At 48.0% G+C, this 26,969-nt stretch overlaps 14 protein-coding genes across 14 annotated transcripts; 7 read left to right on the forward strand and 7 right to left on the reverse strand.

The window, feature by feature from the left end:
* Positions 1 to 55: 55 nt before the first annotated feature.
* N7500_008162 (J domain-containing protein) lies at positions 56 to 970 on the reverse strand (the record flags this gene model as incomplete). The annotated part of the gene is made up of 1 exon (XM_056679306.1): positions 56 to 970. The coding sequence occupies one exon, from the start codon at positions 968 to 970 to the stop codon at positions 56 to 58; it is 915 nt and encodes a 304-aa protein (XP_056529678.1).
* A 210-nt stretch (positions 971 to 1,180) lies between these two features.
* On the forward strand, positions 1,181 to 2,164 carry N7500_008163 (putative FHA domain protein SNIP1; the record flags this gene model as incomplete). Its single annotated transcript, XM_056679307.1, has 1 exon — positions 1,181 to 2,164. One exon carries the CDS (start codon positions 1,181 to 1,183, stop codon positions 2,162 to 2,164), a length of 984 nt encoding a protein of 327 aa, XP_056529679.1.
* Positions 2,165 to 2,351: 187 nt separating this feature from the next.
* On the reverse strand, positions 2,352 to 2,891 carry N7500_008164 (uncharacterized protein; the record flags this gene model as incomplete). Its single annotated transcript, XM_056679308.1, has 2 exons — positions 2,352 to 2,599; positions 2,690 to 2,891. The coding sequence occupies 2 exons, from the start codon at positions 2,889 to 2,891 to the stop codon at positions 2,352 to 2,354; spliced, it is 450 nt and encodes a 149-aa protein (XP_056529680.1).
* An 805-nt stretch (positions 2,892 to 3,696) lies between these two features.
* On the forward strand, positions 3,697 to 3,942 carry N7500_008165 (uncharacterized protein; the record flags this gene model as incomplete). Its single annotated transcript, XM_056679309.1, has 1 exon — positions 3,697 to 3,942. One exon carries the CDS (start codon positions 3,697 to 3,699, stop codon positions 3,940 to 3,942), a length of 246 nt encoding a protein of 81 aa, XP_056529681.1.
* Positions 3,943 to 5,419: 1,477 nt separating this feature from the next.
* N7500_008166 (uncharacterized protein) lies at positions 5,420 to 6,242 on the reverse strand (the record flags this gene model as incomplete). The annotated part of the gene is made up of 2 exons (XM_056679310.1): positions 5,420 to 5,947; positions 6,135 to 6,242. The coding sequence occupies 2 exons, from the start codon at positions 6,240 to 6,242 to the stop codon at positions 5,420 to 5,422; spliced, it is 636 nt and encodes a 211-aa protein (XP_056529682.1).
* A 287-nt stretch (positions 6,243 to 6,529) lies between these two features.
* N7500_008167 (ABC transporter ATP-binding protein) lies at positions 6,530 to 7,998 on the forward strand (the record flags this gene model as incomplete). The annotated part of the gene is made up of 4 exons (XM_056679311.1): positions 6,530 to 6,887; positions 7,049 to 7,414; positions 7,467 to 7,906; positions 7,972 to 7,998. The coding sequence occupies 4 exons, from the start codon at positions 6,530 to 6,532 to the stop codon at positions 7,996 to 7,998; spliced, it is 1,191 nt and encodes a 396-aa protein (XP_056529683.1).
* A 400-nt stretch (positions 7,999 to 8,398) lies between these two features.
* N7500_008168 (MDR family MFS transporter) lies at positions 8,399 to 10,228 on the forward strand (the record flags this gene model as incomplete). The annotated part of the gene is made up of 3 exons (XM_056679312.1): positions 8,399 to 8,633; positions 8,706 to 8,786; positions 8,856 to 10,228. The coding sequence occupies 3 exons, from the start codon at positions 8,399 to 8,401 to the stop codon at positions 10,226 to 10,228; spliced, it is 1,689 nt and encodes a 562-aa protein (XP_056529684.1).
* A 673-nt stretch (positions 10,229 to 10,901) lies between these two features.
* On the forward strand, positions 10,902 to 12,541 carry N7500_008169 (transcriptional regulator family TF; the record flags this gene model as incomplete). Its single annotated transcript, XM_056679313.1, has 3 exons — positions 10,902 to 11,668; positions 11,727 to 11,944; positions 12,000 to 12,541. Coding segments are annotated over 3 exons (1,527 nt in total), but the record flags the coding sequence as incomplete, so codon positions are not given.
* Positions 12,542 to 12,616: 75 nt separating this feature from the next.
* Positions 12,617 to 13,832, reverse strand: N7500_008170 (isopenicillin N synthase family dioxygenase; the record flags this gene model as incomplete). The annotated part of the gene is made up of 3 exons (XM_056679314.1): positions 12,617 to 12,667; positions 12,739 to 13,382; positions 13,460 to 13,832. The coding sequence occupies 3 exons, from the start codon at positions 13,830 to 13,832 to the stop codon at positions 12,617 to 12,619; spliced, it is 1,068 nt and encodes a 355-aa protein (XP_056529686.1).
* A 426-nt stretch (positions 13,833 to 14,258) lies between these two features.
* Positions 14,259 to 16,240, forward strand: N7500_008171 (nucleobase cation symporter-1 family protein; the record flags this gene model as incomplete). Its single annotated transcript, XM_056679315.1, has 7 exons — positions 14,259 to 14,698; positions 14,773 to 14,877; positions 14,930 to 15,305; positions 15,359 to 15,501; positions 15,553 to 15,623; positions 15,691 to 16,034; positions 16,082 to 16,240. 7 exons carry the CDS (start codon positions 14,259 to 14,261, stop codon positions 16,238 to 16,240), a joined length of 1,638 nt encoding a protein of 545 aa, XP_056529687.1.
* A 1,048-nt stretch (positions 16,241 to 17,288) lies between these two features.
* N7500_008172 (acetoacetate decarboxylase family protein) lies at positions 17,289 to 18,023 on the forward strand (the record flags this gene model as incomplete). Its single annotated transcript, XM_056679316.1, has 1 exon — positions 17,289 to 18,023. One exon carries the CDS (start codon positions 17,289 to 17,291, stop codon positions 18,021 to 18,023), a length of 735 nt encoding a protein of 244 aa, XP_056529688.1.
* Positions 18,024 to 18,377: 354 nt separating this feature from the next.
* On the reverse strand, positions 18,378 to 19,521 carry N7500_008173 (Aldo/keto reductase; the record flags this gene model as incomplete). Its single annotated transcript, XM_056679317.1, has 3 exons — positions 18,378 to 18,417; positions 18,472 to 19,011; positions 19,085 to 19,521. The coding sequence occupies 3 exons, from the start codon at positions 19,519 to 19,521 to the stop codon at positions 18,378 to 18,380; spliced, it is 1,017 nt and encodes a 338-aa protein (XP_056529689.1).
* Positions 19,522 to 21,187: 1,666 nt separating this feature from the next.
* Positions 21,188 to 24,019, reverse strand: N7500_008174 (uncharacterized protein; the record flags this gene model as incomplete). Its single annotated transcript, XM_056679318.1, has 4 exons — positions 21,188 to 22,221; positions 22,333 to 22,412; positions 22,464 to 23,553; positions 23,602 to 24,019. The coding sequence occupies 4 exons, from the start codon at positions 24,017 to 24,019 to the stop codon at positions 21,188 to 21,190; spliced, it is 2,622 nt and encodes an 873-aa protein (XP_056529690.1).
* A 493-nt stretch (positions 24,020 to 24,512) lies between these two features.
* N7500_008175 (OmpH family outer membrane protein) lies at positions 24,513 to 25,664 on the reverse strand (the record flags this gene model as incomplete). Its single annotated transcript, XM_056679319.1, has 1 exon — positions 24,513 to 25,664. One exon carries the CDS (start codon positions 25,662 to 25,664, stop codon positions 24,513 to 24,515), a length of 1,152 nt encoding a protein of 383 aa, XP_056529691.1.
* Positions 25,665 to 26,969: the final 1,305 nt, after the last annotated feature.

Raw genomic sequence — 26,969 nt, forward strand, 5'->3', positions numbered from 1 at the left:
ACAATACACGTAAAAAACCCGAAATGTCATGCAATCGTATGTTCATCAAACAGGATTAGGAGAGATCCGAAGGTTCAGACTTATCCACCGGCTGTGCAGACTCTCGGCTATTTTGGCCAGCCTGGAAGGACCCGTCCAGACCGCGACGAGGATTCAACTCGCTCTGATAAACCGGTTGCTCGTGGTCCTTCACACCCGACCCGGTGGGGTCTCTCCGAATGAGGAAACCCTGCACCCGCGCCTCATTTGAATTCATCTGTTTGATGGCCTCATCTCTGCGGCTCTGTAGGACCCGCGCCGACTGCTCAGTGACCTCACGTAATCGATCATTCATGCCATTATTCATCTGCCCGATCCAGGATGCTTGAAGGGCGCCCGCAAACAGCACCAAGAGGATAATAAGCCGAGAGAAGGTGCGCTGGTCGACAACATGTTGCTGCGGCCCTTGATGGCGGTTATGCCAGTCTTCCCAATCTTCCCATGTGGCATTTGAGTAGATGTTTGGTCCATGTGAGTCGCGAATTATGGTTGTATCCAATACCGTGTGGCTCCAGCCAGTGCCATTCCGATCATACGCTGCTCGTTTGATCGGATCGGAAAGGATATCATGTGCGTCAACCACAATCCGGTACCGATGTAGTCGGGTTTCAGCGGTCAATTGACTGAAAAGAGGATGGTCTGTGAGAGGTCGGTCGGGGTGGTAGATCTTAACGAGGTCATAGTAATGTCTTTTCGTGTACGTCGCGTCGCGGGGTAGATTCAAGACGTCATACGGGGTGAAAGACGCAGTGCTAGGCCATGAGTAGTTCTGAAATGGGAATTCTGCTCCGGTGGCATATCTCCTGCTTTTGCATGGTGCCCGCAGTCCATGACTTGGAGAGATTTTGGGGTTGAAATGTGACAGTGGCGAGATCGCGGTCAATTTCGATAGTAGCGGGCGGTTGACATAGAGATGAATGTTCTTAAACATTGTCACATGGTGTCACTTCAGAGAGTAAGGTCAAACTCCCCGTTGCGTTCTTGTCTCAAAGTTATCGTGAGGGTGGTGTGGTAAGGCTCTCATCCTTCGGATCGGCTTCCGGGCTGGTCACGTGGATATAGTTGGAGCTTTAATCTAAAGATCTCCAACACCTCGATCTTTACGCTTGCCTTTCTCCGCAGTCCCATTTCAACAGCATCAATGGCTGGGTCCGACGACGACCGCCGCGAACGCCGGCAGCGCTCCGCGCACTCACCTTCAGATCAGACCCGTGAACGTCGGCGACGAGATGCACCTCAAGATGATCACTACTCGGGCTCAAGAAGACGCGATGAAGACCGCCGGAGCTCTCATCGGGACAGCTCTCGGCGGAGATCATCTCGCAGTCCAGCTGAAAGAACTAGCGGCCGAAGAGATCGCGATCGGCCTCGCCGTGAACGCAGAGAGCGATCAACAAGCTCAGCCCGCGAAGACCGCCGCAGACACAGACACCGCAGCCACCGACACCGTGATACCCGCTACGAAGACGAAGGAAGATCATCTCGGAGACACCGTGGTACGCGATCACGCTCTCGGTCTCGCTCGCCGCAAAAATCACCCAGCCCTGCACCGCAGGCATTGGAACGACGCGGTCCTCTCCCCTCGCAGTCCGACGCATTCACCGATGTGGCACACCCTGGGGAGGCGCCTGCACCAGAAAAGCAGAAGCCGAACTTTAACGCAACGGGCAGACTTGCAGCAGAAACCAATACAGTTCGAGTTCAAGGCGGTGCGGAAATAGTTTTAAAATACCATGAGCCTCCAGAGGCGCGCAAGCCGCCCGCCAAGGAACCCTGGCGCATGTATGTGTTCAAAGGGCCAGACTTGCTGGAAACCGTTGAATTGGCTGAACGCAGTTGCTGGCTGGTCGGTCGTGAGCGAATGGTGGTAGATTTCCCACTCGACCATCCCAGTTGTTCAAAACAGCATGCAGTGCTACAATTCCGATTTGTTGAAAAGCGCAATGAATACGGCGACCGCATCGGCAAGGTCAAGCCTTATCTCATTGATCTTGAGAGTGCAAATGGATCAAGCATTAACGGGGAGACCATCCCCGCTGGTCGCTACGTGGAAGTCATGGACAAGGATGTAATTCGCTTCGGCCTGAGCTCGCGCGAATACGTCCTCATGCTGCCTCCCAGCTGAAGTGTTCTTCTCTATTCTATTTTAAGCATTGAAGCGCTATAGACTACAACAAACTTGATGAATGGAACATGATAATAATATTACAATTGGGATAACAAGAGATACAAGCTTAACGCAATCTTTGCGGGCAGACAAGATCCTAGCCTTTCATCGTTGTGGAGTTCGATCTCTCAGCCTGGCACATCACCTAGTACTTCGTCTTCTCATTGGCTTTGTTCAGTGCATCTTCGGCCTTGCTTTTGGCTTCTTCGGCCTTGCCCTTGCCCTTGCCTGCATATTCCGCTGCCTCACCCTTAGCTTCGCCCAATACTTCTGATGCCTTGCCCTTGCCCTTTCCTGCATACTCGGCGGCCTCGCCCTTCACCTCTCCTCCCTTTTCCTTTGCTTGCTTGGCCCCGGAGCCAACAACCTCCTTGATCTTCTCAGCGGCTTTCTCTATTGGTACAGTCACGTTAGCATCCGCCTCTGCACATTGAATCAAAGCTTTGTATATCTTTGATCTATGAGATCACATTGAACACATACCACCCGTATTAATGCCCTTGACTGCTGCATCGGCAACGGTCCGATCGGCCTTCTTCAGTGTGTCCTTTGTCGCATCGATAGGTCCCTTATTGCATGGGGCAGTAGCTGAGATGGAACGAATTGCCTGGAAGCTAGGAGCGGTCTGTGTCGCCACCCGGGTTCTCAGGAGAGGAGCGAATCGTGCTGCGGACTTGGTGAACATGATTGATGTGTAGTAGAATAGTGGTAGATGGTAGAAGATTCCGATAGTGTAGGAATTGAAATGCGATTGAATTATGTTTAGTTGATTTCCCCAGATTCATGCAGATTAAATTGTTTAAATAGCTCTAAAATGTCGATCTTGCTTGGTCCTTGTTTGCAGCTGGTTGGGCTTGACGTCATGAGTATGTAGCGCACTTACGTCGATTGACTGTCAGTCCAGGATTTCTTTCCCCAATCAAGTTATTCTATTTGGATAAGTCAGGTTTATATTCTAAATCCGGTTTTGAATATGTCATTTTTGGAGTGTTCTGGCTGACTTGGATGTGGACAATTAAGTATAGAGCTGAGCTCCAAATACCAGGGAAGAACACCGTTTGGAAAAACCAACGACTGAAAAATATATAAAATATCAAGAACGACTGATTTTATCATTCTAATGCCACTTAACACACAAATTCAGTGTTAGCGATCCCAAACAAGGAACTATGATCCTCATCCCCTTCTGAGGGTCGGGAAGACACCGACATTATACCAATCAAAAACTAAAATCAGCTTGTATCTCGGATATCACCAGAGGTCAATTATAGGCGTTAAGACGAAGACTCCATGCTTCAAATTCCTTTTCAAAGGATCGGCCCGCTTTGATCTGGGAACACCTATTGCACGGGTCTCCTCGGTGCCTAGGTAAAGATTTACAATATAGCAACATACTTCTATGGGCCAGGATCTTAATTGGGATCTTGTACGATCAAAATGACACACTCTACTTTCATGAATGACCTCTAGTTCCTGAGACGTTGCCCCCCATGCCGCGCCAGTCGGAAGAGGCATCCTTCGAAAGCGTTGATGATGCCGAGGAGGGTGACGGCTTGGCCGACGGAGTTGCTGTTCTGACTTCTCGCCCTTCTCTTCACCCTTCTGCTCGCCCGCTTTTGACCTCGTTTAAGAGCGAGTTTTGGAAGTCTCTATATATGACCTCTCTTTCTATGCCCATGCCAGTGATCGTGATTGGCCTCGCTACCTCGAATTTTATGCTCACATCACCGAGATAAACGCGCATCTTAACCAGCTTCCAACCGACCGCGATGAGAAGTGTTTCAATAAATCCTTTCCAGCCTGTTTCATTTTGCAGCTTGGCGGCTTTTCTCGTTTCAAGGCTGTCCGAAGATTCCAGTTCTGAGGTATTTTGCTTTGGTTGTGTTCTTAGGCTTAGAAGAAATTTTCCCGAACTAGAATTTCATGTCTTTCGTCTTTCCCACGATACACTAGAGAAGACACTAGAGAAGAAGTATCCAATCCTCAAGGGAAAAGCCCATTCGTCAACTCAGCCAAAGGGTTCCAGAAATCCAAAAAGAAATCTCCGCCAGACCCATTGACTATTTCCGGGAAAATTGTGCTTGCGGGAATTGCGCTTTTTTTCACCGTTGCGGAATACAAACTTTCGATGCCCCGATAGGACGCCGCATACTCAGAAAGGATTGGTCGACCGTGTACTATGATTTTGCTTCTCGGGCCACCGCGTCTGCTAGCGTCCTCGAATGAGTTGGTAAGTTGATGAAGAATGCCTGGAAAATCATATGTACTCCGTGCCGTATTCACGTCCCAGGCTGGGTCCTCAAAGGATAGCAAGCGGCCGGCTTTGATGATAGCGAGAGCGACATGGAGAACAGGTATGAATGTAAGCAACTCATATGATTCGACTGGTACTGAGCGGAATATATCAAAAAGAGCCTGTGTACTTTGTAAGCAATCCAAAAGTTTTTGGCATCGCAAATGGGTGGCTTGAGGCGTCTCGTCTCTGTCATTCGGCTTGAAGGGTTCGAGCAATCGAATGTGGATAGCAGCAGGTGCATCTTCAACAGGTCTTCATGGCGTGAGATATGACAGTGCATTGATTCATGATATTGTAGACTTACAATTCCACTTCAGATTGTTTGGTAATTGTTGCATGAACGTAGCGAGGTCCTTCGTGATTGAAGCCACCGCCATGGAGTATAATCCGCTGGACTGGCAAGTGTGCGAACTGTCGACCATCTGTCGAAATAGGGTATCTACCCTGGTAGAAATCTTACAAATTCCGACGAGATGCACCAAAAGTGTGTCGGTCGAGTATTCTTGATCATGTAGCAGTTGCCGGCAGCACTCATCAAAGTGTGGCGTAAAGTCGAGTCTGTATCGTTTGCCAAGCAGGCTACTGAGTCTATAGTGGCGGTCATATGAGTATCGCAGTAATCATTCAAGAGACAGGACCGAAAACTCACGTAGATATTGTGTAAAAAACGCCCACCAAAGTTCAATTGTCAGCCCTGGTTTGTTTGGGCGGGGGATTTAGATCGTTGCGCTGATGAGCTGCATCTTCAACGATAGATTCGAAGGCTAGGTTCTCTGCATGATGTGGCCTCGTTAGACCCAGATCTTCGACGAGCCCAATCGCCAATTGCAACAGGGAAGTATCTTTAGATGCGGCATAAAAAAAATATATCATTCCTTGAGAAACAGAAATATCAGTTTGTAACCTCTGCGACCACTCTAAACAAGCGAGAGAAAGATTGTTGCATCATACCAAGCTAGAAAGACCAGAATCGCCTGGACAAGCTCCAAGCTTTTGTTCACAAGAACGACAGCCTCATGAGAAACGTGTTGGCGGAACCAGTTTTCGAACTCCACCAAGGACCCAGGTGGCGGCCTACAGACATAGATAATTACCTTCGCAAGGAAAGGCCTCTCGTTGGCCATGTCAGAAAAGCTCCCTGGTGACACTGGAACAAAAGGAAATTCGGGAAGCATGGTGGTTCTGTATTCTTGAAGAATTTGGTCCGCGTCGGAGAGGGAAATCTCAAACCCGGGAAAAATACAGATCGGGCGAGGTGAAGAGCTGGTCGAAAGTGTCCGATATAATGTCTGAGCCTGCGGGTGATCTGGGGTTGGAGGGTGTGTTACTGAAGCAGGGGCCTGGCTGGGAAATGGAACACGCTCGGTAACCCGATCTTTGCCAGGTGGCTTCTCTCCATCTCGGGTGAGAAGTGCCATTATATTATCCAACTTCTGCTCCAGTACCTTGGAATGACTGGAAACGTGTAAATGAGCTGCGTACATGGCTTCCGCAAGTAGAAAACACTTACGTTGCCTTGCCTCATCGGTTTTTCGACATTGAATGCCGTTTAGAGCATTTCAGCTTGTTCTTGGTACATCTGATGAACATTAGTAAGATTTGCCTGATAATGTAGAATACCAAGGGAAACACGAGCCTTTGACAGGTGCCAGTGTCATTGTCCGGCCGGATGCACTTGGTCTTCGCCCGCGCGCAATTGGCGCAGGCGCGGAGCTTATCCTCCGGTACCATATCCTCCATTTTGATCGGCAGGGGAAAGCCGTAGTTTGATATTTTGCTAAGACAATCTTGATTCCAAGGTTAGGTGGGTTGAGTTGAGACCTTTAAAAACAGATTCTTCAGCTTTGAACTGAGAATCTTTGGAATTATTCGTGGGTTACGTCGCATCTTTGATCCGATCTAAATACCAAAAAGAGTATTTCCGATCTCTCATACACCAACGAGCAGCATATTTCAGCGAAGACGGTCTCTCTCACGGCACACTTATCGCTCGCGTCAGAGATGACCCGCACAAAATCGAAAACATGATGGGTGTCGATCTCGCTCAGGTCGGAATCTCTACATTTAACATTGTCGGAAACCTGACGATGGCTCTGGTGTATAGCTGGAAGCTGGCACTGGTTTCTTTGGCTGGCGCGGGCCCGATTGGGGTGTTCTCTAGCTATATCCGATTTCGATACGAGCTTCAATTCGAGGAGATGAATGGTACGGTTTTTGCTGAAAGTTCTCAATTTGCCTCGGAGGCCATTGGAGCTTTTCGTACGGTGACTTCCTTAACCCTCGAGGACTCCATATCTGATCGCTTTGAGACCTTGTGCCAATGGTATGTGACTTCTGCTTACAGGAAAGCTCGCTGGGTGAGCATCATCCTCGGATTCTCTGAAAGTACCAGCCTAGGATGTCAGGCATTGATATTTTAGTATGGTGGCCGCCTTTTCACTCATGGGGAATTTGGCACTATGGTGTTTTTTGTGTGTCAAATGGCAATCATGAATGCTGCCGAGGGGATCGGAAAGATTTGGACTTTCGGTCCTAACGCTGCCCAGGCGAATATTGCATCAGAACGTATCCTACAAGCGAGGGTTCTAGCATTGTTAGCCTTCCCGAAAAGCACGGCTTCCCAATACAAGACGGTGGTGTTACAATCGAGATTTGGGACCTTAGCCTGAAGTACCCTGGTCGAAAGGTGCCCATCTTGGACGGGCTGAACATGCAAATTGGAAAGGGGCAGTTTGCTGCTCTAGTAGGCGCATCTGGAAGTGGAAAGACCAGTATCATATCTCTGATCGAGAGATTCTTTGAGCCGGAAAAGGGCCAAATACTGTTCAACGGGACGGATATTTCGGATATCAACATGTATGCGTGGGGGATGCATTTGTCTCTTGTGGCGCAAGAGCCTACTTTGTTCCAAGGTCTGTATTACCCTTGGTATAATTTGCAGGAATTCACACTCACTCTCGACAGGCACAATTCAGGACAACATTCTCCTTGGTATGGGCGAAGCCAGCGTCACAGACGAGCAAGTTCACGCTGCTTGCCAGGAAGCGTCAATCCATGACTTCATCATATCTCTTCCCGAGGGCTATGGTAACAATATCGGGTCGCGTGGCATCACTCTTTCTGGAGGCCAAAAGCAGCGCCTCGCGATTGCTAGGGCTTTAATTCGTAATCCCGGAGTTCTTCTTCTCGACGAAGCTACCAGCTCTCTCGACCCCGAGAGCGAGCGATTGGTTCAAGTATCCCTTGAACGTGCAGCTAGGGAGAGGACCATGATTGCAGTTGCACATCGGCTGACCACCAGTCAAAACGCCGATGTTATATTTGTACTGGGAGAAGGTGGCAACGTGCTGGAAAAGGGTAGTCACATTGAGCTTCTGGGCCAAAGGGGCGTATATTATCAAATGGTGAGTGTCATAAACTTGGAACTATCCCCTCCAGAGAGATCTATCAGCTGACGAGAGAGGAACAGTGCCAGAACCAGGCTCTTGACCAATGAATACGGGCCACGGCGCCTCAAGCAAGACACGATATCTCATTTCCTCATTCCATTTGATTTGTCAGAGAGGTTTTATAAATGTAAAGAAAAAGAAAAGGGAGACTAGATTTTATGTGTACATAGATTTGAAGAATATGTTACATGAAGTACCTCGAATGTTATATCTCTACATAAATCAGATACAACCTTAGAAGGCACCAGAGTTCCCATCGGGGGAAAACCACCTAGTCGTTTTTGGGGTTCAAGTCAGCAATCCTTTTAAGGTTTTCTGTCTTCCTCTCTTTCCATCTCTCTCTTTTAACGCTTGATACTGAGGCTGTTTGCTTTTCTCTCTCCCCCCCTCAGCTCTCACCCGATCGCCCTCTACTGAAGAACGCTTCGGTCTATCCAGTCGCTAAAAATGGAGTTCACAGCCAAATCCAGTCACATCGATCTTTCTGAGCAGGAAGAGAAGACTTTGACTTCCCATGTTTCCCCCGAGCAAGAAAAGGGACTCCAACCTGTAGCGGCTGAGCTCAACACCGAGCATCTATCAGTTGAGCCCACTACAAGTGAGGGAACCGGGCATCAAACGGGTCCCAAACTGGCTTTGATCACACTAGCGTTATGCCTGGGTGTGTTTCTAGTGGCACTTGGTGGGTCTACATCTATTTCTTGCCGAGAGTTGATTGCAGGGCCAGACTAACGGATATTCTCTTGTCATATAGATAACAGCATCATTGCCACGGCGATTCCAAAAATCACGAGCCAGTTCCAAAGCCTTGATGATGTCGGATGGTACGGAAGTGGTACGTCAAAGGCAACCTAGAGGATTGGGGTGAACTGATCTTGATATTTTTATTTTGTTTCTGTTTCAGCATACCTTCTCACCACAGCTTCACTTCAGCTGCTCTTCGGAAAGTTCTACACTTTCTTCAATGTTAAATGGACATATCTTGCTGCCATTGGCGTATTCGAGCTGGGTAGTCTGATCTGCGGTGTGGCTAACAGCAGTCTGACGCTTATCATGGGCCGTGCTGTCGCTGGAATTGGATCTGCGGGCATTTTCTCGGGCTCCCTCATCATGATCGCTCACTCGGTGGCCTTAGAGAAGCGCCCATTGTACAATGGCCTTATCGGTGGGATGTTCGGTATCTCGTCTGTGGCTGGGCCTCTTCTCGGTGGGGTTTTCACAGACAAGGCGACATGGCGGTGGTGCTTTTACATTAACCTCCCAATCGGAGCTGTCACTGTTCTGGTGATTGCAATCTTTTCCCCTGCCCCCAATCGCCATGTCAAGGAATCGACATGGATCGAGCGCATTAAGAAGTTTGACCCCGTGGGTACATCTCTTTTCCTACCTGCCATCATCTGCTTGTTGCTAGCTCTACAATGGGGTGGCACCATCTATGCCTGGAACAGCTGGCGCATCATTGTGCTATTTTGCCTCTTCGCCGTCCTCATTTTGCTCTTTCTATTCGTCCAGTACAGAGAGCAAGATAATGCTACAGTGCCACCGCGTATCTTCTTCCGCCGCACTATTTGCTTCGCTGCCCTTTACAGCTTTTGCATAGGTTCTGCCTTCCTCTCCTCTGTCTACTTCTTACCCATCTGGTTCCAAGCCGTGAAAAATGCCAGTCCCGTCAGCTCAGGGATTATGAACCTGCCTATGCTGATTTCCGTTGTTCTTACTTCCATCATATCGGGAATCATCATCACCCTCGTCGGTTACTACACACCCTTTATGATTTTCGGTACAGTCCTTCTCGCCATTGGCTACGGTCTGATGAGCATGTTCCATCCGGATACATCCAAAGCTGTTTGGATTGGTTATCAGATTCTCGCCGGTGTCGGTGTCGGTGCTGGTATGCAGCAATCTATGATCGCTGTCCAGGTTGTCCTTGATCTTGCTGATGTACCCACCGGCACAGCCATCATCGTCTTCGCTCAGACGCTTGGCGGTGCCCTTTTTGTTTCCATTGGAAACAATGTTTTCAGAAACAAGCTTGTTGAGTATCTCGCTAGATACATGCCCCACCTGGATCCAGGTGTGATTCTCCAGACGGGCGCCACTAGCCTCCACAGTGTTGTGGACAAGGCTGACCTGCCCGGAGTCCTTCATGCTTACAATGACGCACTCACCCAGACCTTCATTGTCGGTGCGGCTGTGGCATCTATCAGTATGATCGGCGCTTTGGGTGTAGAGTGGAAGAGTGTCAAGGGGAAGGATCTTGGCCCTGGAGGAGCATGATTCTTTTGGGCCATCTCTTCATCCCGGTTTGTTAGGGCGCTGAGCTCCTCAAATGCAAACCTACCGCTTAGCGACATGTATCTATTAAACGAATTCAATGACTCACTCTACTATTCCATCATATGCAACTCATTTCATTAAGCCATCGAATGTCAACTCTTATCGGATGATAACCTGATAACCCTAAACTGCCACTGGACCTCGGGACCTGGGCAACTAAACCCAAGACGTCTTAGCGTCCTGTTGACCCCAGATAAGCCGCGGAGAACATCGAATTTCAGGTTAACTTCGTAATATCTTGTGATCCCATGGGAGATCCCACTTGATGAAATGCCGAGCAAAAGAAGAATTCTGTCCTGCCAGCCGTGTCGGCGCTTGAAAACACGATGCGAGGTTCTTCCGGGTTCGAGGCAATGTGCTCGGTGCATCTCTCTAAGGTAGGTGGCCTAATTGAGCCTTATCATTTATTGAAGAATTTTAGGGACTAATCGGACACTAAATAGGCTTGAATGCTCTCTTCCATCTACTTCTGCTATCACTAGTCCGGATTCGGGGTCTATTGGTAGACCAGAGAGGATTCCCGATCAGCCTTTTGGATGCAATTGTGCAACCAGGTATTTAGAATTCTGTTTGTATAGACTGAGCCTCTGTTTACTGACTGATACGTACCAGGCTTGATGCTATCGAAGCCTCACTCTCTGAGATGAAAGAATTACTAAAATCTCACCTGCTCAGCAATGACCGGTCCTTGACAAGAGATCCAGCGAATGAGCCGCGTGGGACGAGCAGTAGCCTAAACCCGAGAAAAGATATCAATAGTCAAGCCACTATGCACGTGCCATCAGCGACAGATATATCGGCAACCACCGACATCCAGCCAGCACCAATCACAGTGGTCCGCCACGTCGGAAGTCTAATCACCGAGCCCGTAACGACCGGGGAAAACGATTCGCTTCGGGGAAATATGACCGAGATGGGCTTGGACTCGGATAATTTCGCCAGTGTTTTCCAGCATGGCTTCGAGCAAATAGCATCCTGGTACCCATTTCCGCATGAAACGCTGACGGATCTCAAGGAGAATCATCCTCTGCTCTTCGCCATGTGTCTTCTAGCAGGTATCCGAGCAACGGCTGGTCTGAACCGCACAAACTTGCACGTAACCCTTCATACATTGGTCAAAACCCACTTGGGCAGGAAGACTCTGGATACACCAATCGATATCTCCACCATACACGGCATGCTTATCTTCAGTGCGTGGAGTTTTGGGCCTCTCGTGCCAGGTGGGAGATATATTGATAGCTGGCTGATGAGCAGTACGACTATCACCCACTGCATGCTCAGTTTTCCTCTATCTGAGCTTGTGTCCCTCGTGGGTTTGTACGATGAGACAAGTCGGAACATGTGCAGGATGTGGATCCAGGCGTCGCTGGTGCATCTGAAGTACGTACTCTTCAAACTTACAGTGATAGGTGGACATTGAATCTGACTAGAGCTCAAGATATGCAATTGGCACCGGTCGGCCATCCGTAGTTCCATGTGAGCGTCTTCATCCGTGGACGGAGATTGTCAAGTACCCCGGGTTCGAAACATTCGATCAAATCATTGCAGCAGAGCTCAAGCTCTATATTCATTTATACGAAGCAATCTATCACACCGTCAGCTCAGTGCCAGAAGCCTGGGAGATGGTCAACAGATGGGGACGGAAATATCTTGGAGGTGAGCATGTTAACTGAATCTTCGAGGCTCTTTCTAACCTGACTTCCGAATACAGAAGGCAACAACGTATTGAGGTGGGCACACTCTTGTGTATCTCTCATATTGTCTCGATGGGAATTAGCGAAGCAAAATCAGGTCATGTCTCCGGACTCGCTGATGCGCAACGAGCGTATAAACGAACTGACCCAAACGGTCATTCGTCATGCTCAGCTGGTACTGAGAGAGATTCTTGTCCTCTGTACTGCGGAAACTGCGTTTGTTAGACCAACATACGACTACCTGCTTACCGCATATGCGGGCGTCACCCTAGCAGAGTATTGCTCGAGTATATCGGATGTGCACGCAACATATACGTTGATGGAAGATGTTCGGACGCAGGCTAGGATTCCCAGAAGCATTGAAGGGGTGTTTAGCTGGGCCACGAATGTCGTGCAGAAGAAGGCAAAGGACTTTTTGGATTCGAAGGTGGCGGTAGTTCCCGATGACACATTTTATTCATACCCCGGGTCGGTCGCAGACTGGGCTCCATTTCGGTTTATTGACTCGATGCCCGCGTCTGATTGGGACGGGATGAATGGCTCTATGCAACAATTTTGAAATATATACAAGTCGCGTGTAATATTTGAGGATAAATTAAACTGGAATACATATCTCTCTGAGTTATTCTCATCTTCAATCAGAAATTGGCTTTCCGTGAGCGAGTTCAAGTCGGTTCCGGTGCCACTAGACGTGCAAGTCAGGTACATCCAATATCGAGCAAGTACAGATGGGGGCATGGCATGGATAGGACTTACCTTTCCGCTAGATACAGGCCCATAAAGCGCCGGATGGCTCTCATCAATACACGAAGGCACAACCTCACAAACCGAATCCGGATTGAAACCCAGGAAGAAAGGCATCGAGTACCGCGAGGTAGGTTGACGATTATAAACTCTATGCACCGTGGACTTGAACCTATTATTCGACAGACGTTGCAGTAAATCGCCAATATTAACCACCATCGTGCCAGGGATAGGCCGAGCATCGAGCCACTCATCACTGCCAGACAGAACCTGCAAGCCGCCGGACATATCCTGCCACAAAATAGTGACGCACTGGATATCGGTATGTGATCCGATGCCGACATCGACATCCTCGTTGTTTCCGAGTGTCTCGACTGGTGCAGCGGGGTAGTGTGTGTACAGCCCATCTGCACCGGGGTTTGTGATGACCTCGTCAAAGTAATCTTCCGGCATGCCTAGAGCAAGAGCGAAGATACGGATAATCTTGCGCGCGAGCGTGAGACGGCTTTGGAAAAATTCAATTGTTGTTTCCTGGAACCCAGGGAGATGGCTTGTTGTGTCCCATGAAAAGCCATCACCGGTGGTTAGTGTGTCCGGATCGGAGACAGTTGGATCGTTACTGAGGTTGTAGCGCAGAGAGAATGTCTCTTTTCGATCTGAGGATGTTCTTTGTCAGCCATCGGTAATACCTAGGTATGATACATGTGCCCCGCGGTGAAAGGGGAGTATTTACCCCTTGTTTCGGTTTTGTTGATTTGACTGCTTCCCAGTCCCTGCCATCCATCTGGGTTCTTTTGTGTGTTGCTCGAGGCTAATTGTTTCTTTTCGATTGGTTGGTCAAAGAACGCTTTTGCCTGGGATAGAGCTCTCTGAATGAGGTCTTCTGGTATCCCGTGGTTTTTGATATAGAAGAAGCCCGTGTTCTCGGCCGCTGCTCTGACTTTCGAGGCGATGATCTTTCTCGCTTCTAGATCCCGGTCGATAAAGGCGAGATCTATGATTGGAATCTCATCATCGGTTGGTGGGCGCGGAGGAGCAGTGGACACCCGGCGGTATTCTGGTCCGTTTAGCGTCAGGAGTTCGACTTGAGTATATTCCAGAGTCATGGCTATGCAATATGACCAATACCAAGTCGAGGATGCTCGTGAATTTATCCATCGTTCTTCCCCCGCAATCAATTTGGCGGGATTGTCTCGTCAAGTCCACCGGGAACCGTCGGACAAGCATCGAATGGCAATCGCCGGGCTATCTACGCCCACATGCTTGAGATGATAAGCCAAGATAGACCTGTTACATTGACACTGGGGATTCTCGGAGATATCGTCGACGCTGCATAGTGTTTTTGTAGACTGGAGTTCATGGCTTATCAGGCCTATGAACTTGAAAGGACTCAATAACCCTAGAAATCATATTTTCTGCGCGTACTTCTCCCTATTAAAGTTCCGACTTCGCCACTAAAAGATCAGCACTCGAATTCCACCATCTCTACCTTCTTCCTCTTTTTCTCCACATTCGACCCCACCAAATCCACAATGTCCAAACTATCACGGCTCGATGAGCTTCTAACCGTGAAAAGAACAGAGCGAGATGGGATTCTTCGTCCGGTGGACATGCTTGACAATGACTCGATCCGACCAACACCAGTAAAAGATCGAACATGGTCCCAAATCACCTACATGATGTTCTGGTTCTCTGCCACTGCGAACGTGAGCAATTTGTACACAGCTTCCACGGGCATGTCTATGGGACTGACCATGTGGGAAGCCATCGGGTGCTCTTTCGGTGGCCAGATTCTTGCCGGTGCCTTGATGGCTGTGAACGGGCGTGGTGGTGCTATGTACCGCATTCCGTTCCCTGTACTTTGTCGTGCCAGCTTTGGGCACTGGGGAGCACTGTGGCCGACGTTTAATCGTGCGGCTATGTCAATTGTATGGAATGGAGTCAATTCCGTTCAGGGAGGGCAATGTTTATAGTGAGTTTACATCTTATCACGTTTTCCTCAGCGAGGAAAGCACCGGAGGTGTGGCTATTGACACTCCTCTCTAGTGTCTTTCTCCATGCTATATTCCCTTCTATTGAAAGAATTCCAGATAAGATGGGATCTAAGTCGGCTTTGACTTCAGCACAAATGATGTGTTTCTTCGTCTATTGGTACTATGACTCGTATCTCGATACTTGATCTATTGCTGACCAGTCTCGGCAGGTTTATCAATTGCGCATTTTTGGTGGTGCCTGTACCAAAGATGAAGTCGCTGGTCTATGCCAAAGTTGCTGTATACTTTGGTGCAGCCTTTGCTATGTTGGGATGGACTGTATCTCTCGCCGGTGGCTCTCTGAAGTCAATCAATGCACCCTCGAAGATCCAGGGGACAGAGAAAAGCTACCTAATTTTCAAATTCTTCTTCTTGGGACTCGCAAGCTGTGGAACTTTCATTTCCAACGCGTCCGATCTCCAGCGATATGCTACAAAGCCTAATGACGTCCTCATCGGCCAGTTTATCAGCTTCCCTCTGTCGAATTTCTTAGTTGCTATTATAGGCAACCTTATCGCATCGGCTAGCAAGGAGATCTTTGGAGAGGTTTGTTGTAACAAATGACCCGTTTGAGAGCTTAAACTGACAGAATTCTCTAGCTCATCTGGAACCCGCTGAACTTCTTGGATAAATTGATGGAAGGGGAGCGGTACACCTCTGGCAATCGCACAGCTTGTGCCTTCATTGCTCTGGCATTCGTTTATTCGACTGTTTTCTCTGCCATCTTCGAGAACTCTATCCCGTAAGAACCTCCTTCTCGCACATTTTTACGCCAAACATTAACAAAAATTAGTGCGGGTAACGATATCGCAGCTTTATTACCAAGATACATTTCAGTCAAACGAGGATTTTTCATCTGTGCCGGTAAGAGAGAGAAAGCTCGCACAATCCCACTTACCTTAACCCAAAAACTAACAACCAAACCCACCAGTCCTCTCCTACGCCATTTGTCCCTGGTATCTCCTCTCATCAGCCTCAATTTTCATCACATTCCTCTCCTCCTACCAAATCTTCCTATCCGCAATTACCGGCATTCTCATCTGCGACTACTACCTGATCCGCCGCGGTCTACTCAACATTCCAGCCCTCTACGTCTCAAAACCAAGTCCATATCGATACTTCCACGGATTCAACCCGCGCGCCTTCTTGGCCTACATTATTGCTATTGCGCCGAACTTCTATGGTTTCCTTTTCCAAATGGGCGTCAAGGCCCCTCTAGGTATCAAGCGATTCTACTATATCGCTTACCCCACCGGCCTTATCATCGGATTCGGCGTTTATTACTTGTCTTGTCTGGCTTTCCCCCGCCTGATATGAAGAAGGCGTCTGGATGGATGGAGCCCAAGGACTTTGTGGAAGATGAGGATGTTGCTGGAAGTGCTGGAAGTGACGGTTACATTGACGCTGTTGACCCCGCTTACGCGGAGAAGGGGCCTGTCGCGGTCACTAGAGCAGCCGATGAAAAGAGTTCTTTCAAATGAGACATGTCTGGTCGGCATTTGGGGGGTGCATATATCGCAGAAGAGAGCAAGATTAATAGGTTGGTGCCATACTTTAATGGCTGCAGCTGATACATATAATGTGAGACATTTTGAGAAGTCAGTAGAATTCCTTCACCTAGCCGGGCCTTTCAAGATTATATATACGGCACCTAAGTCAGATTTACACTCTCATGTGATGTTCAGGAGTCAGATGTCTATCCGCCCACCGAGAAGCTCCGGGGTCCTGATAGCCCCGGTTGTGCATATCTATGACGTTCCGAGGCAACCTTTAGGTATGTAAGATCCCAAGGGGTTCCCTAGAAGCTCTCAAGCCCGTAATCGTGTCAGCAATAGAGTTTAGGGTGGATCTATTACCCGCATCCCCCACACCGTAACCTTGGTTCCCATCGCTTAGGTTCCGACCTACCTCTTCATACCTTCGCTTGGTAAGAACCTGGGGATTTTCCAACCTTGGAAGGCTACAAATCGGCTAATTTTCAATTACGCTCTTTGATACACTCACTATATACTTGATACTATATGAATTTACATATTTCCCATGATTTCAATCAACAGCAGACTTGATATAGTAGTAAATGTTAATTCACAAGTATTTGAAGTCATATGCCATATCTCGTCAGAATGAGGAATTCACAAGTGATCAATTTATTGTACTCGCTCATCTTGAAAAAAGAAGTATTTGAAAACTAGCGCGGGCTGATTCTGATCGGCGGGATCTACATGGACAGAACTTTTGCTTGGGGGAGTACAACGTGCTGATCCTTCACCCGAAGTGTGCCAGATGATATTATTCTCAAATTCCAGATGGGAGCTCTCTGGATCTATTATCGCAATTTGCGGCGTTTCAAAATTCCCAGGCGTTGTGGATCGTAACAGCCGATGCTAGTGTAGACATGTAAATGCAACAACATATCCTAGAAAGAAAGTATAAAAGGACTTGATAGTCGAACTTATTTGAAAATTTCAAGGTACTTTCACGAAACTTTCAGTCTTGTTTCTCTCTTTTTGCCCGCGTTGATCCCTGGAAATGCCTTTCGGAACTCTCCCCGTCAAAGCTGATGCCATCCCCCAATTTGCTCCCCCGTACGCGCCGATGCCCTATCATTACAGCGATGTAACTTTCCTTAAGATCTCCTACCGAGTCACACCTGCAAGTATCAGCCATCTGGTTCCCGATGTCCTCGAGCTAGAAGATGAACCATTGGTTTCTGCCATGCTAGTCGACTATGGCATGAGCACCTTGGGCCCATACAAAGAGTACATTCACTCCGTCGACGTGACCTACAAAGGCAAAGTCTCTAGCTTTTTCCTCCTTGTGCTTCTAAACAACGAATCCGGCACCTTCGTCGGCCGTGAGCAATACGGCTACCCCAAGCGTTTCGGATATCCTTTCTTCAACATGGAGACTGGATCAAACATAATAGAGGGCTATGTCGAGAAGCCGCTTGGGCAGAAGATCATCAAATTCAATTTCACTCCATCGAGCATCCTTCCCACGGAGGACCAGGCTGTCAAGGTGTTAAATCTTCGCGTCATTCCCTCGCCGCTGGACGGTCAGCCGCCATCGGTGAAAGAGCTGGTTCCCGCAGTCATGGAAATCAAACCAAATGAAATCTGGGTTGGGTCTGGATCTATCTCTTTCCCGGAACCTTCTGCGTTTGATTTTATGCATCAACTGGAAATCCTCCGCTACGAGCCAGCTGTGCTGATTCGTCGAGCGACGACTGTGCTTCAACCTCCCACTGAAGTGTTTCCGTTGTAACTAATGGTTGAATAGAGCTTACAAGTGCTTGGGGGATTTTTTTAATAGTTTTGGATGAGCTTTGCCTTCGATGTGCCAGATATCAGCTTCGTATCATCGATAGAAACGAATCTCATTAAGAAGACAATTTGATCTCCATAATAAACGACTTGGAGTACTCTGAACGGAATCCCTCTCTAAAGGAAGAATGCGACAACGCTTGGTCTTTGGACATGGTGATCATGAAATTACTTCGATATCAGCGATGATCAAAGACTATCATACTTGAATCCGGTTGTATGAAGAACTGGCACAATAATCGAACTGACTGTCAGTCCTAAAGATCCTATTCAATATCAAGCAACTGCGATCCGTCTACAGCGGCGGTGTATCGGCAAAGATATTGGCCATCATCCTGTGGTAACAGTCAGTAGTGAGCCCCACTCATTGACGACAAAAAGTAGCTTACCTAGCAGGATACCGAGCTCCAACAATTTCCGTTCGCTCTACCAAGTCCCGGATATCCTGAACCTCCTTTTCGGTCAGTTCCAGCAGAGCAGACGCAGTGTTTTCATCAACCCTCTTGGGGGACCTGGTTCCTGGAATGGGAAAGATATCCGATCCCTGGGCAAGGAGCCATGCAATAGCAACCTGTGCAGGAGTTTTCGCATGCGCTTGAGCCACAGCTTTTAGCCCGCTCACTAGCTCCAAGATCTTGGGGAAGTTCTCCTCAGAAAACTTGGGGACCATGCGACGGAAGTCACCTTCGGGGATATCAGCAGAGGACTGGATTTCTCCGGTCAATACCCCGCGGCCGACGGGGCTATACGCCACAACTGCAATACCCAGCTCACGGCAGGTATTCAAGAGGTCGACAGTGGGGGACTCGATATCCAGTGCAAAGGCGCTGTACTCCACTTGATACGCGGTAATCGGGTGGACGGCATGGGCGCGACGGAGGGTTGCTGCTGAAACTTCAGAGAGGCCGAGGTATCGGATCTTCCCTTGGCTATGGAACCAACGCATTAGCGATATGTCTATATAAGCATATTGGAGAAGGGAGGGGGGTAGCATCATCCTACTTCTTCAATTCCACCATCGCTTCGACAGTCTTCTCAATAGGCGTGACTCCATCCGCTCGGTGACAGTAATACAAGTCAATGGTATCAACACCAAGTCTTTCAAGACTTTTTGCGCAAGCTTGTTTGGCATATTCGGGATCAGAGCGGATACTCATGCCCCCGTCGGGGTCCCGCTGGACCGCGAACTTGGTAGCAAGGAAAATATCCTCACGCTTTCCAGAGCGCTTGAACCATTCGCCAACGATATCTTCGCTATCTGCATACAAATCGGCCGTATCCCAGAACCGCTGTCCAGTCGCATGCGCATGTTCCAGGAAAGCGACCTTTTCATCGAGGGAACCTGCTGCACCGTATGCTCCACCGATGCTCATCAGGCCCAGGCCAACAGCAGATACCTTAGGGCCGTTACGACCAAGGGTTCGGGTGGGAATAGACATTGTGTGGAGGCTGGAAGATGTGTATGTTCAGAGAGAAAGTGTTCATGAACGGAAGGGCGGGTTACACACGGAAGGTTCGCACTCTTTAAATGTGTTTCCACAGATGGGATTAAGATTTAACTCCATGTTGATCAATTGTATTGTTCGAGAGTATGGATATCTTGAACACTTAAGTCGGATTTAGCGGACTTAATCAGACGTTGGAATCTACACTAGCGCGACTAGTACGTCCAAAGGCCAAGAGTCCGCTAAACCCCGCTCTCTGGGCTTTGTATTCAGGAATGCGTCAGAACGAAAGGTACTGACCTGTTTAGTTCAATGCCCGAGGTAGTACACCACTTGACGATCTAGTGCTTCCTATAGTACATCTATTCCCGACGAAAACAATCCGATAGATCATTCCACGGTCATGAGAGCATTCGACTCCTTAATTTTCTAGTATATATATTGTAGACTGATCTTAGTACTAGATCAATTAAACTAGACTAATATTATTTACTAGAGCTTTTATCTTCCCTTCTACCATTTCGACGGTAAAGAGAGGCCAAGTTTTCAGAATATTGTTAATACTTCCTTCCAGGTACTTTTTGTATAGTATACTCATACAAAAGATACCTAAAACCGAGAAATTGTGTGTGAAAAATTGCGTCCTGTGGAACAGAACCCGAATAGGGGATAGGAAGATGGTTACTTCAATTTATGTTGTATACTTTAATTTGATATGCTAAGATTGATTCAGTAACTTTCAATTCGATATACTATTAGTTCATGAACTTCAATTTATGCTTCAATTTGATACGCTTCAATTTAAGATCTACATACTAATGATTAGACCGACCGCTCGAAGTCGATAGCTCTCCGTCTCTTCTTCTCCTTGGGAATCTTTTGGGACTTTCCATCCTTCCCTTTCAAACTTTCACAACATGGTTTGGCTTCTTTGGCTCCTCTATCTGCACCCACAAATGAGCTGTATGACAGAATAAAAGCTCCTCGGACCTGGGGATATGTCATCCATCGCACCACTTATTCCCTCCACTCTGACGCCCGCTTCTCCGCTGTCGTCAAGTATCTCATTGATGGAGAATGCCTACAGATGCTGCTGGACACTTTGACGGAGGCCTGAGAGCAAGACACCGATAACGAAAGATACAAGACAGTTCAGTCTGTGAAGGTCCTCGAAGCGTGGCCTGAAATTGATCAATATGACATCTTTCCGAGATGGATGAAAGGTTGTTCGTTGCTGCTATGGGATCTTTGGTTGACGACATGCGATCTTGACGAGATGAGAATGTCCCGGGAAAGGATTGATGAAGAAGATGATGGGGTGTATTGCGGTTGAACGGTGAACAGTTCAGGCTTTTGGAAAAAACCCGAAACCTGACCCGACTCGACCCTTAAAAGGGTCGGATTTCAGGCCTATTCTTAAAGCTCGTAGCGGGCTTCGGGTTTTTAGTCTAGGCCGATGGCTGAAAGAGCAGGGCCCAGTAAGCCCTTCCCCAATCAGATGTGAAGAAAACCCCTTAGATACACGAAGAACGGCCCCCCAAGCAACCAGATCTAGGGTAGAACGTAAGACCCAAACATGATCGCATAAGAAACACATGAACATGCAAGATTCTCGTTTTTATTGTAGTATCGTATCCACCACATTAAGCACATGGGAATGCTACTTTTCATACTCTCGTCTTATTGACCCTATCCTCCTAACAAATCCACGTGCCGGCCTTGGCTCAACCCCAACGTCCGTAGAAGCATCAGTCGGTTTCCAGACGCTAAATTTTTCAGATGTTATCTCATCCAGGACGTCTTGACGAGATATCTCCCCCAAGATTGCCCTTTCGAAAAGAGGCTTCAGCACATCAAGGCAGTAACAAATTAAGCGTTTCGCCAACGTGAGATTCAAATCCGCCTGATCCTCCCGTAGAAGCAAGACACTCCCGTCAAGATCCAAGCCACGTCGGGTTTTACCCCAATTGTCAGATTCCAGATCAATATCTGTCATCAGTACTCGGGCGAAGCGGTTCGTCCAGCTCTTCTCGATGACTCCGTCGACCAAATTGGTGGCTCGCTCTAAATCATCATAATCAAGCTGGCATACCCTCAAAGGAAGGCCCAAAACTTGTGATATGGGAGACACGTCGCTAGTACTTGGAAAATTGCAAGAAACATCCACGGATGTGAAAAGCTCCCGACCATGTAAGGTTTCCTCCATGGGATGGCTGATCTTGACAGCAAGCACGGAACTACCGCTAGGTGTCTCACGAAGGGTTGTGTCAAAATATGTGCTAAACCAGTCAAGCGCATGTCGGAAGTCGGCAAGACTCATGTCCGAGAACGTATGGTTGGGAGTACCCGTATACGATCCACGCTGGCCGCTCATCACCACATAATGGCCTTCAACGTCGTGGGGGACTGTCATGCCTTGACAAACCTCCACAGCGGTACGGACAGATTTATTGGTGAGTTGATCCCAGTCGCAATAATATATCGTGAGAAAGTGGTCGAGCTCTACCCCCCTTCTTGTGTTTGCCGCGAATGGGATAGTCCAGAGCATAGGATATTCTGGGCCAATGTATCGGTCAAAGTTGGGATAGTGGAAGCCCGATTCTGGGGAGAATATAGGGGCCCAGATGAGTTCTGGTTGGTTTGTGTCCTTAGGGAACCAGATGCCGAGTCTGTGATCCTTTGAAAGGCGAGTATCTAGAAATTTGAGGTATTGAGAACACAAAAGTCTGTGAGCTGGCCAGTCGAGCCTTTGACACCGTTTGGAACAATACCATATGGCTCGACATCGGGTACATCTTCTCGCACATGAAGCTTGGCACATCACACAGAGCGTCCTTAAGTCCCAGTACCAAACTTCCGGCGGGCCGACGGATCTGGGATTTAGGCTGCATGACTGTTAGGAAACCGCTCTTGTGCTTGGTCTACGATAGTCTTACAGGATCTGCATCTGCTCACGTAGCTCCTGACCTTTCTTATCAGCAATCTCTCTATTCTTCTTCTGCCGCGTGATTTCAAGCAAATCCAAAGTCTTTAGGACAGATACAGCAGAAGATTGATCGATGGTAACTGGCGGAGGGGATTGATGTGGCTGGAGTCTCGCTTTTATCTTCTGTTTTATCATTTCGCACAAGCTTTTTAGCCTGTGTCTTATGCTTTCGGTATCGTTCGAGTGGACGGCCCATTGAGGATGGCACTTTCCGTGTCGGCCACGAGTGCGGAAATTTAACGACGACAGGGCCAGAAATGACTCGCAAAGGTAACAAGTTTTTTTGCTACAACCAAAATAATCCAGTGTCGGGCGCAGCGACGGTTGTGCCTCATAGCGTGTCAAAAGCTGAATCTCACAATGTATGAAGAGGTTGCGGCGGCATTTCTTTTTAAACACATGGTTTTTACAAATCTGGGCAGGCAGGATACGCCCTTCTGAACTGGAAGACAGACCTAAGTGCTTCCAAGCTTGCGAAATGCTCGGAATTTGGCGATTCTGGAGCTTGAAAGAGGAGGGCGGTGATAATAAAATGAAGGAAACAGCCCGGAAATTAGGAAGTAGCCGCGCTATCTGGGAGAGAATTTGGAGACTGGTGATTGGCCTCGCTAGAACACGCCACATTTGAATGATCTTACGTGGATCAACAGAAGGAACCATTCTCTCGAGTGCCTCCCGTGCAGCCCGTGCGGTCTGTGGTGGTTGAGTGGTGGTAGCTGCCAGCTCCACTATCCTACGCCTTTGGTTATCTCGATCCTGTGCGGTCGACGACGCTGAGCGCCACAAATCAAAATTCAAGAACTCCAGAAGGAGGGCCTGCGTTTTGGTGGAGACTGGCTCTTGTGCAGCGGGGCAGCAGCTAAGGAAACATGTGTTTGCAGTATGTTCTCCTGATTGCCATTGCTGTGAAGACCGGTATGGCGACTCTTTCAAAAGCTTAACCACGGCTTCAGCCTGGCTGTCTACTCTTTCTGCACTGTAAGCAATAGTCCGTTCTAAAAAATCGTGGGAGGATTCGGCGAGGACTTGAGGCGAGATACCTGAACGTCATGGTTAGAGCGAGCTTTATTCAGAGAGGTTGGCCTTACCATCAGCTTGCAAGGCAAGAAACAGCTCCAATAAATCTAAATAAGTTCGGTCCTCCGCGTCAAGACCATTGTTTTGAGCAATATCAACTTCAACTTCATCTTCTTTTTCCCGGAGCGCAGCAGCTGTGACGAAACTTCCCCCTTTGGCGTGCGCTAGAAGTTCACAGACGCAATCGAGGAATTTCCGACCGAGCGCCTCGCTGCTAGCTGTTAGAAGCCCAGCATCTATGCTTTCCAAGTCCCGGTTCAGGTCATTGTCAAAGTCCGCTGCGTCGTCATCATTTATTTCCTGGTCGGATTGTAGAGGCTCTTCCGGTGCGGTAATAGTGTTAGAGTTGAAGAACGACAGGATGTGTGATGCCCAGACGATGTGGGCTAACTCATCGGAGACTTGGAGGCTTGAAGAGTCCATAGCCATAAATCAATAAGCTCGACAAGGGCTCTTGACAAAGTATCAAGTTCGTGGCTGTCTAACTCAACTTCCGTAATGTTCGAGCCGGCGGGGTACCAAGCCTTATCCCTGTCTATATCTTAATAAGCCTGATGGCTGCTGAGCTGGCGTCTGCTTGCCAGATACGCCACTCTAATAAAGGACTCGATTCAGCGTATTTACCCTCAGTATAATAGGAATATGATAATATACGCTGTATATCATTAGGGGCTTATGATGCTATTACTAAAGAGAGGGCAGGGTAGTTAATTGAAATTATGCCTTAGCGTACGAAGGACGTGATTGATGCTCGGGGTGGGTATACTAACTGGTACAGAGATGGTGAAGTAGAAGAGAAAAAGCATGTAATTAATCTATCAATTCTGGCTATCATTGGACCCCTACTAGACCTTACTTCAGGGATAAACAACGAAAACGCTGAATACATAATTCTCAAACAGGCCTTAAAGCTGCGGTGTCGTCAAACAGCATCCAGAAATTCTTCTTCCGAGTCCAAAGACTCCAACGAATCCGAATATACATCCGGCACACTTGGCTCATTCTCGGCTGCCTTTGGATCCTTTGACTTGACTCGCCGAACAACGCTTTCGAGAAGTTCACTGATATCCCTTGAACATTGTAAGTCCTCTCTCGTCATTCCTTCCCGCGCATTCTTCTCCCAAACATCCAATTCACTCCGCCTCTTTTGTATCTCCTTGAGTTGCGCTGCTAATCTTTTTTCCAGGAGATCTTTGTTGCGCTGAAGCTCTTCAATCACGGTTCGTAGCTCTCTCCGAAGACTCTCGACCTTCTCTGATCGAGTTGAATCTTCCAAGGCTTCCAAAAAAAGCTGTGCGTTCTCAGCAAGTCGTTCAACACCAGCTGCGGTTTTTCGAAGCCGGTGCACAGCAGAATGACGGAGTTCTCGGAGTAAGCCAATGAACTCGTCAACGGGGGTGAGATTATTCAATGGCGGAGTGGACTTGTGGGACAGTATCTTGGTCCATTCGGTAATTTCAGCCGCCTCGGGACAGTCCCATCCCTTCGTCGTTAGAAGATGTGGAAAATGCAGCTGACCAAACTCGAAGCAACTCTCTTCGAGCAGTTCTTGTATAGCCGTCAAGAATAAATGCTGACACCGGTAATTAATGTAGACCGGATATAGTGATGGAATGGCGAGAGTTGTGCTAGTTTCTTGCTCTGGGCAACTCGCGGGAATCAATTGATTACCACCGAATGTCCGCTCGCTTTCAACTTGGGCGTGTGAGACGATTGCCATTTCTGTTGAAGGCTGGCTGTCAGAGATACCCCTCACAGTATTGGCCTCCTCTCTCGCAGCCTCCGCTTCTGAGGTCTCCCTCTCAGCACTCTGGGCAGGCGACACATCGAATAACTCCGGAAATCGAATCTTAGCCTGCAAGGTCGAATCGAAAACCTCCTCAGCTAGAAGCTTTTTGGCAACTTTGCTAGTGCGATTGATATTATATTCTCGTAGAATATCGGTGAGGGTAACTTCGTTTTGTTTGATTAACCCTTTGACTGTCTTTAATTTTCTCACATGGGAGTTAGGGCCACGAAAGATATGCTGGCAAGCCAAATATACCAACCTCTCATCCGGATCACTTTGCAACATTTTGCAGCCTGTTGAATGCTCTCAGATGCCCAGAGTCTCTCTCACTCTTATCCTACAGGCGTTATAAGGGTCGAATCTAGCTTTTACGCAAACGTATATCACCAATGATAAGTGTCGGGTGTTCAGAGCCGGCTTTAGGGTCGCGTTGCCGGTTACGCATGATACACATTAGCCATAAATAGCGGGAGCTTCCTAAACCGTTCTTGCTATTTGGATTAGAGGTAGTGGTACGTTGGAAGTCAGGAATGTTTCCCGTGCCCCGGAGGGAAGGCGAGAAGCACATTCCACCGATGTAACTCAGGACATTCCATATCCATAGGTCTTTTGACACCAGCGTAGCCTTCACGTCTATGACTGGGAGTGCAAAAGATGTAAGGTTGGCCCCATGTATGTTAGTATACGAGACTACACGGTGATAAAAGACCGGAATCGGTTGTCCGGCTTTACCTCCCAACAAAACTTGCATCACCCATAAAACAATCGAGCCATGCCCCTTTTGTGCTCACTCTACTGACCTTAGTTTTTGGCTTAGATATTTCCGGAAAGAGTCCAAAGGCTTGATGCATACAGAGCGTACCCTGAACGAGAGACTTTCTAATTATGACAGTCTGGGAAAGCAAAGTACAAATATTCTTGGCCCCTCCGAGCTCAACTCTCTCGGCGAGATACTTCATTGATGTCAAAGCCAAACACATACCAGTATCATTATTCAATGCCGTGACACGCGATACTATACGTGATGCTCGCAATCTTGATTACTTTCAGCCCTGCTCTTCGCTGGTATCACCCGCTGATTCCAGCACAACCACCCATGTCTCTTGGTAATTGTACCGCGTCCCCATCGGGAGAAATTGATCTCGGCCGACTTGGGTAATTTCGAGTAGCCCAGCGGATACACAATACTTTTCTTCGGGATCAAACCCTCCACATTTGTTCTTACTGTACACAGCACAAATCCCATAACGAATTTTATATGAAGACAAAGAGGGCTTGGGATTTACAGTAGCAATCCCATATTCATTGATTTCATTCAACTCCCATTGGTCTGGACGTGAGGCGACCGTGCTGGGGCGGAACACACAGAGCGTTCATACGCTTCATTCTTCGCCCCATGCAACTAGTGATGTATCAGTACGAGCAACTATTGGGACTAGCGATACATAGCTCTCTTCTTGAATATTGCCGGGAAGTATTTAGGTCCACTCTCACTTTACTCCGAACAAGAACCAATTCTGTATGTCGTTATCAAATTGAACCGCATTCAATTAAAGCATATCGAGTTTTTGAATTGAACTGTATTAAATT

The sequence above is a fragment of the Penicillium coprophilum genome (genome assembly GCF_028826855.1).
Source record: "Penicillium coprophilum strain IBT 35676 chromosome Unknown utg000005l_segment0_segment0, whole genome shotgun sequence".
In the NCBI taxonomy this organism is placed as follows: Eukaryota; Fungi; Ascomycota; class Eurotiomycetes; order Eurotiales; family Aspergillaceae; genus Penicillium; species Penicillium coprophilum.